Genomic DNA, 8364 nt, shown 5'->3' with positions numbered 1-8364 from the left:
GAATTTGGGTGCCTCTGCACTGCTGGGCACAGCACGGGACAACTGCTGTGCCTGGGATAAGCTGCACAAGGGCTTCTGAGGTGTCCTCGATCTGTGCTGGCCGCAGGTGTTTGCCTGAGTGAGATTAGATCTCTGAGCAGCAGCCAGCTGGGTCTGGAGCAGGCAGGGAACAGGCAGAAGACAGGCAGCCCTCTGCCTCCTTGGAAAGCTGAAGGTCTCCTGTGGGAAATGGTTTGAAAGGGGCTGTTTGAGCTGGTGCAAAGATGTCTTGGAAGGGGTTTATAAATCTGGGGCTTTTGTGCACGAGAAGTGTCCCAAGAGCAAGGTGAGGGATGAGAAGGTGGCTGGAGAGACGCGTCGTGCGCAGGGTGATCACAGATGGTGGCACAGATGGGGCTGGCTGGGCGTGAGCGGTGAGGGAGCCCAGCTCCCCTCTGGGCAGGGGAGAAAGGAACAACGCCAGCACAGGGATTTTTTCCTTCTCCAAGAGAAGAAAAGCAGTAAATTGTGGCTGCCCTGGGAAGGACAAGTGCAAGGTTTGTGTTTTCCATCTCAGGCTCTGCCTCTGACACAGGCTCACCTCCAGATACAGCAGGAGCAAGTGGGTGTTTTGTCCCTCTCGAACCCACTGTGGAGCCCTGCGTGTTGTGTCTGTTCACCCCCCCTGCTCAGGTGTGAAGCCAGAGCAGGGGCTGATCCATTCCTGTCCTCTCCTTCCCTCCCCAGAACTCCTCGGAGATGCCAGAGACCATTACCAGCCGAGACGCTGCTCGCTTTCCCATTGTTGCCAGTTGCACCCTCCTGGGGCTCTACCTCTTCTTTAAAGTAAGTGAGTGGCACTGGAGCTGGGGCAGGACGTCCTCCTGCCTGGTAGGAGCTCCCATAATGGGTTGACTCTGGGTTTGGCCCTTAGTGTTGGGGCAGAAGGTGTGTAAGGCTGCACAGATCGAGCTCTTTGGTGTCACCGCGCAGGAGGACGTCAGTTCTTGCCTGAATTGTCACAGCTTGGGGGAAATCAGAGCCTGTTTGTGCACAGGTTGGTTCTGGAGAGCTGCCGAGAAGCAAATAGCCCTGAGCTCTTCCTGCCTTCGTGGGCCAACGTGACAGGGCACAGGCTGCAGCCAGAGGGTGCCAGGGACTCTGAGGGGTAAATGCTGCTGCCTCTGTGTTGTGCTCCGTGCTGTGCTCCTGGAGCCATGTTGGCTGCAAGTCTGGGGGAGCCCCTGTGTGATCAGGTGAAGTCTTTCAGACGTTCAGAGCCCACAGGCAGAGTCAGATGACCTGAGTAGTGGATGGGAGCTCTTAGCAGCATGTGCTTTTGTTGATGTGGAGAAGGTGTCTTGGCCTCAAGCACCTTGGGCTACCTATGCAGGTCTGGCACGTGGTTGAGGTCCCAGAGGGGTCTGGAGAGCTGTAGGGCTGTAGCGCAGAGTAGTCCATGGGCATGGCAGGTTCCAGCTGTGCTGTTTTGGGAGAGCTGCAAGGTGCCAGGGTGCTCCTGGTTGTCCAGGAGGTGAGGGTTAAGGTGCAGAGTTGGGAATGGTGCAGATCAGTCCCTTCTCTGCCAATGGCTGTGTGCCATGTGCTCTCCTATTCCAGCATCCCCCTTCCAGGAGAGCAGGGAGGGCCCCAGGATCCCTCCACGCTGGTTTGTAGGTGTATGATTCAGTAAGGGAGCGTGTGTCTTGGAGGGCAGGAGTTTTAATAATGCCCTGTTTAATTAGGGCAGGGGATGCTGCTGCTGCCCTGGGCCTGGGCAGCCCCTGGGAGCGGTGCCTCACTCCCTGCTCTGCAGGGGAAGCTCTGGCCTCCTTTCTGCAGCTCACAGATGCACAACAGCTCACGGGCCCATTGTGCTTGTTCTTTGAGCACATGGCTATTTCCAACATATTCTCCCTCAGCATGCAGGAATTTGGGTTATTCCAGTTATTCTTCTCATCTCCCTGGAGCACTGACACAGCTGCTGCCAACAGGAGCATGAGGATGGGGAGGATGCTGTGTTAACTAACCCCTGTGTGGTTTTGTCTTGCAGATATTCTCTCAAGAGTACATCAATCTTCTGCTTTCCATGTATTTCTTTGTGCTGGGGATCCTGGCCCTGTCCCACACTATCAGGTACAGCACAAGGATAGGTGTGACTGGCACAGGGCTACCCAAGGCTTCAGTTCATTTTATTGGGAGGGTTTTAGAGCACCATTACCCTGCAGCAGAGCCAGGTCTTTAGGGTATTTGCCCAGCCTCTTAGGGTGTTGTCCCTTGGTGGTGGGAACCAAGGCCCTGGGGGTCCTGGGAAGCCAGCACCCCATACAGCATCACTGGGAGAGCTTGTGGAAGTGTGAGTGGATGCTATGATGGGACAAGGCCAACTCACCCTGAGGAGTTTCAGTGGCTCAGCATCACAGAATCAGAATATCCTGAGTTGGAAGGGACCCACAAGGATCGAGTCCAACTTCCGACCCTTCACAGGACAACTCCAAAAATCCCACCATTTTCCTAAGAGTGTTTTCCAAACAGTTCTTGAAATCTGGCAGGCTCGGGGCCATGACCATATCCCTGGGGAGTCTGTAACAGAGCCCAGCCACCCTCTGGGTGAAGAACCTTTTCCTGATATCCAACTTAAACCCCTCTTGCTGCCCTGCAGAGGAAAGAGCTCTTCAGCACCCTTATTGGGATGGGTGACAGAGGCAGCTGGAGCTCATGGTAACGTCCCTGGCCTCTCGTGGCAGTGCATGGCATGAGGTGTTGAAAGCTCAGGCTGTTTCAGTAACCGAAAAAGTCGAACTGGTTTCCTGTTTCCTGAGCTCTGGGGCACTGGGGACCAGATGCTTTCCCTAGACTGGTGCTGGGCAAGGGCTTTGCTCTGCTTCTGGCTCTGCAGCAGACCCAGTCACTGATGGCCCAGCCAGTGCTGGGTACCCAGAGGACTGCTGGGGGGCATTTGCTGGGGTCTGGGGTGGGTCCTTCTTTCTTGTGGGTGATGCTCCATTTTCTTGCCCTGGAGTATGTGGGGGACTGTCACATACAGCCAGATCAGATCTCTGTGCAGGATGAGTTGCTGTGGCCCCTGCCAGTCCCTGGTGGAGCAGAACCTGGCGTTTCCCCATCTTGGGAGGGGGCATGGGGCCCCCTCAAATGCAGAGGTGCTGGGCAGCACCTCTTGCGGGGTTTCTGTCAAACTGCCCTTCTCTGCACCTCTCGTTTCAGCCCCATGATGAACAGATTCTTCCCTGCAAATTTCCCCAACAAACAGTACCAGCTCCTCTTCACCCAGGGCTCCGGGGAGAGCAAGGAGGGTACGTTGGCTCGCCGGTCTTTCAGGGGAGCCTGAATGTTTTCTGCCTTTACTGTTCTTTTTTTTTTTTTCTTTATTTTTTGGTCTTATGACTCTCAGCCCATTGAAACAACCTTCTCAAAGACTCGCCTCTTGCTCCCCGCTGAGCTTCCATAGCCAGTGTGAGCCCCGTGTATCCCTGCAGAGCTGGGCTGGCACTCTGCCTCTGTGCTGCCTCTGGCTGGCAGGGAGACCCCAGAAACACCTCCCAGAGTGCTGTAGGGGGGATGGAGCTATAGCTGTTGTTAAAAGCACAGCCTTTATTTAAGCCCCTTGGAAAGCACAGGTCTGACTGGTTTGTGCTGCCTTATCTGGGCCAGATCTTTGCACTGGCAGAAGATGCTTTTGATAAGTATCCTGCCCCGTAGTAGCTTTACTGGTAAAGGAGTATTTCTGGTGATACCACCACGAGTTAACTGGCACAGGAAGAGGGAGAAGATTTGTCTCTCCCTGCCTTAGGCAGTGCCTGAATCCGATTTCCTTATTGACAGCAGGACCGCGGGTGCTGTCCATGTGCAGCGTCTGGCTGAAGGAGAAGGTCTGAGCTTTCCAGGGCCCACTGCTTGTTCCCAGGCGGTTTGCACGTGTGTACCACGGATACAGTCCCCTCGTTAGGGACATGAGCACTGAGCTCTGGGCTCCCCAGCTGTGGAATCACTCATCTCAGCCCTGCACGGGAAGGGGAGCTGCCCGGCCTGCCCCAAGTCTGACTTCTCTGTTTTCTTGCAGAAATAGTGAATTACGAGTTTGACACCAAGGATCTTGTGTGCCTGGCCTTGAGCAGTGTTGTGGGAGTCTGGTACCTGCTGAGAAAGGTAAATGAGGCACAGCTGGGGACTGGGCTGGATCAGACACGGACCCATTTCCATGCAAGATGGGGATTCCATGTGCAGCAGGACCTAGATCTCTTTTTCCTGTCCTTCTCAGCACTGGATTGCCAACAATCTCTTCGGGCTGGCATTCTCCCTCAACGGGGTGGAGCTGCTGCACCTGAACAACGTCAGCACTGGCTGTATCTTGCTTGGGGGCCTCTTCATCTACGACGTGTTCTGGGTAAGCGGGAGCATTCCACAGGCCATTGGTGGAAGCATGTATCTGGCATTCTGCCTTTCTGGAGGCACCATGCTGGCTGGACACACACTTGCAGTCAGAATTTTCACTTTCTCAGCCCAGAGGGGTGTGGCAGGGTTGATGACAGAATCCACAGTGGCAGAATGTGGCTCATCAAATATGTTTTCTTTTATTCTCTCACTCAGAGAGTCCAGGGCTGGCAGGGACCTCATCAGGGCTATTGTGGGGTACTTGGTGTGTGTCATATCTGGTCCTATATTCCCCACTATGGTCTTCCCAATCCCTGACAGCTGTTGGGTGGGCTGGAGGCTGCTCTGGGGCACACTGAGCCTGCTTGTGTGAGCTGTGCCTTGGCTCTCTCATCTGCTGGTTTCGTTAGTGTCCTTCTGTTCTCTTGCACAGAGGACCAGACCTTGGAATGCCTCCAGTCCCTTTTCCTCAGCCAATGCTGCACCCTGACTTTTTCCTTTTGAGGTTTTCCTTATTTGTTGCAGTGTATTTGAGCTGCTTTTTTAGAGGAAAGGGGAGGGGAAGGCAGGAACACAGTCATGTGCTCTGCTCCATGCATGGAGAATGTGACTCCTTGTAATGTCTGTATTCCCCAGTCCTTCCTGCTGCCTCCACCTTCTGAATCACCATGTTTCCAAATGTCTGAGAGCCTTGTATACACTGAGGTCTGTCCAGCAGCTCTGCAGCTGCCTGTGTAATCCCTCCATATTTACACCTGGCTACTGTGGGTTGTTTTGTACTTGGCCAGTGCTGCCCCTGTTTCCCAGGCTCGTTAACATTCTGGGCTCTGTGGTTTTTTAGCCTGTGGGCCACTTCCTCCACAGCTCTCAGCTGGAGAGGACTCAGCCTTCTGCCTTAGCACACCTGGTGCCCCAGGCCCTGCTTAGTGTGTGAGCATCTTCCCGGTGCTTTGGAGGCAGTGAGTGCACCCCTCTGCTCTCCATTTGCTGGCTGTCTCCCACCTCGGCTTCCCCAAGGATTATCGTATTGCCCTTACGGAAGGGCTGCCTTGAAGTGGAGGCCCTCTTACTGTGCTCCTCTGCAGGAACTGGTCACTTGGATCTTGGCACGGATTTAATCACAGTGAGATCCCAGGAGGGTTTCAAGGAGGAAGGAGATCTCAGTGGGTTGATGCTGTTGCCCGCACATAGTCTTGGGGGTGAATTTGCATGTGGTGGTTTTTTTTCCCTGATCCCAGTGTGGAGTCCTGTCACTCTGTGACAATGCTCAGAACTTGCTGCACCTTATGGGAGTCAATCTGATGCTTTAAGATTTCCCTTTAATCCAAGGCTCCAGGATCTTGCTCACCCAGTGCTAACTAGCACCTGTTTTTTGTGCCTGCTGGACTGGAGGCTTGGAGATGGAAAGGAGCAGAGGTCAGGGTGGCTGCCCTCAGTGTTTACAGTCCACCCCCCAAACACTGCCAGTATTTACAGCTGATAGGGGCGTGCAAGTAAATGACCTCAGAGCACACTGCAGCTGATCTGACACTTGCCCCGTCCCTTCTGGAAGCTCCCAGGCTGGGACGCTCCACTGGGAGCTCCTGCCCTCCAACTGGACTTTCCATGGAGCTGACTGATGAAAGCTGAAGCGAGGTGCAGGGCTGGGTGGTGGGTAGCAGCTCTGCCATGTGAGTGCTGTCCCCATGCTGCTCTGAGAGCAGGACAGCCATGAAGCGGCCACCTCCTCCAGTGCCGTCATGTGTCTCCTCCCCCGGACAGTGGGCCGGCTTGCAGGGCTCCTGCACCCACATTTTGGCAGGTCTTTGACTGTTTTCTGCCCCTGAGGCCACTCCTGGCCCTGGGGTGAGGCTGTAGCTGAGCATGTGTGTGTTCCTGTGCAGCTGTGGTCACCTTGGGCTCCTCTGTTGTAGGTCTTTGGCACCAATGTGATGGTGACAGTTGCCAAATCATTCGAGGCGCCAATAAAACGTGAGTAGATCTTCCCTGTGTGTTGGGGTCTGTTCTGCTGCAGGCCCTGCCCCATGCACCCTCCACCTCTGGAGATGGCTCGGGCTGGGATGTGTGCAGGAACATTTCCTGCTAGAGACCCCTCCTCCCTGTCATTGGTCAGCCTCAAGTCAAGGCAGGTCTCTGGAGAGGGATGGTTTGCAGAGCCCTGGTCTGTCTGGGTCACTCTGCACCTTTGGAGTGCACAATTTCACCTTTACAAAAAAAGAGTCCAAACCAAATAAACACCACAAAAAAAAAAAAAAAAAAAAAAAAAAAAACCACAAAAAAAAACAACCAAAAAACCACAGAGCCCCAAAGCAGCAGGAGGGGTGAACTGGTGCTGCTGTGGAGCATGCAGTAGTTTGGGTCCTGGGACCCCTTGGTTTCTTGTCCTGGAATTGTCAGAGAAAGAACAAGGGGAGCTACAGGGAAGGAGGGGGCTGAGGGCAGGAACAGGTCCCTTGCCCTGCTCTTGTCCCTGTTTGCCAGGCCGAGCGGGGCTGGGGTCTACTCGGTGGGGACACTCCCCCTCACTGTGCTTCGCTCTGCCCCTCGCAGTGGTTTTCCCTCAGGACCTGCTGGAGAAGGGGCTGGATGCTGACAACTTCGCCATGCTGGGACTGGGAGACATCGTCATTCCGGGTGAGGACAGAAGAGCGGGGACGGCACTGGGATCTCCTTCGAGGGGGCTGCGGGGAGCTGAGCAGGTGCCTCGCTCTGCCCTTGGCCAGGCGCAGCCCCGCGCGGGTCTCCGGTGGGTTGGGAGTCTCCCCGCAGGTCCGGGTGCTGTCCCGGTGCCGCGTGCCACGAGAGGGCACTGTCACCCCAGGCACGGCACCGGCCCCCGTTTCCCCCCCCCCCCCCCCGCCCCCCCTGCCGCTCCAGCCCCTCGCTGTCCCCTCCCTGCTCCTCTGGCCCCTTGCTGTCCCTTCTCTGCCGCTTCCAGCCCCTCATTGTTTCCTTCTCCCTACAGGGATCTTCATTGCCTTGCTGCTGCGGTTTGATATCAGGTGAGCAGGCGGCAGGGAAGGGTCTCTGGCAGGTTGGATCTTGCAGCATATTTGAGCTGCTTTTGTAGGGGAAAGAAGAGATGGGGGAGCCAGGAGCGCAGTCATGTGCTCCCTTCTGGAGCTGGGCATAGGGACTTGGGAGCAGGGCAGGGGAAAGGAAAAGCTCTTGGAAGAGGGGGCTGACTCAGGGTATGCCCTGAGCACTGGGGATGAGTGGTTTGAGTTCAGGCATAGGTAGGGCAGGCAGCACAGGAATGGGAATTGGGGCAGCAGCATGTAACAGCCCCAGAGAGCCTCACCAGCTCCCTGAAACCAAGGAGTGGAGGGCAGTGAGAGAAAGCAGTGACAGCGTGGGAAAGAGCTGGGAGTGCTGGCACCTGGGAAGTGCTCGCGTGGATGCAAATCAGTGCCTGGCAGTGCTGGCTGCCTCCAGGTTACCACTGACGTTGGAGGAAGCAGCTCCAGGGAAGCTGCGCCTACAGCCAGGCTGCAGCAGTTGCCCCACACCGAAAGGCTCTGGGAAGCAGGGTGCTCTGTGACTGCAGTGGTGTGGCCCCCCTCCCACTGCTCTTGCAAAGACCCTCTGGTCTGTGCCAGCTCTTCCAGGTGTTGCCACCCACATCCTGCCTGCACCTGCTGGGAATCCCAGTTCTCACAGCCTGCCCTGTGATAAAACAGCAACTGCTTAGAGCCAGGGACAGGCCAGTCTCCACCAAGACAACAGGGTCTTCTCCCTGGGTTCCAGCCCCAGCCCTTCCCAGTTGCCATCCAGCAGCAGGATCGCTTGCGTCCTTCCCTTCTCCAGCCCCTCACCTGGGTATTACTGCCTCCAGTCCCACACTGCTCGCACAACACGGGGGCTGCACAGGCAGAACATTGCTCTCCACACTCCAGCATGGTGGGAGATGGCTGAGAGTACCAGGCCAATTCCATTTCGGCCACTGGCATTCCAGACCTGAGGTCACTGAGCTCTTCCCTTTGCCTACAGCCT

The 8364-nt window shown here is 55.8% G+C and overlaps 1 protein-coding gene across 1 annotated transcript in view; it reads left to right on the top strand.

Moving 5' to 3' along the window:
- HM13 (histocompatibility minor 13) overlaps positions 1–8364 on the top strand; it is a 15496-nt gene that overhangs the window by 2847 nt on the left and 4285 nt on the right. Inside the window, exons 2-10 of the mRNA XM_017735644.1 lie at positions 141–325; positions 727–825; positions 2033–2115; positions 3205–3293; positions 4061–4146; positions 4259–4384; positions 6285–6342; positions 6922–7005; positions 7337–7373. Coding sequence (XP_017591133.1) covers positions 141–325; positions 727–825; positions 2033–2115; positions 3205–3293; positions 4061–4146; positions 4259–4384; positions 6285–6342; positions 6922–7005; positions 7337–7373 — 847 coding nt within the window. The remainder of the gene's footprint in view (positions 1–140; positions 326–726; positions 826–2032; positions 2116–3204; positions 3294–4060; positions 4147–4258; positions 4385–6284; positions 6343–6921; positions 7006–7336; positions 7374–8364) is intronic.

This window comes from Corvus brachyrhynchos, unplaced genomic scaffold (genome assembly GCF_000691975.1).
Source record: "Corvus brachyrhynchos isolate BGI_N302 unplaced genomic scaffold, ASM69197v1 scaffold10, whole genome shotgun sequence".
Lineage (NCBI taxonomy): Eukaryota > Metazoa > Chordata > Aves > Passeriformes > Corvidae > Corvus > Corvus brachyrhynchos.
The sequence above is the reverse complement of the archived record's forward strand: the minus strand, read 5'-3'. Positions and strand labels throughout refer to the sequence as shown.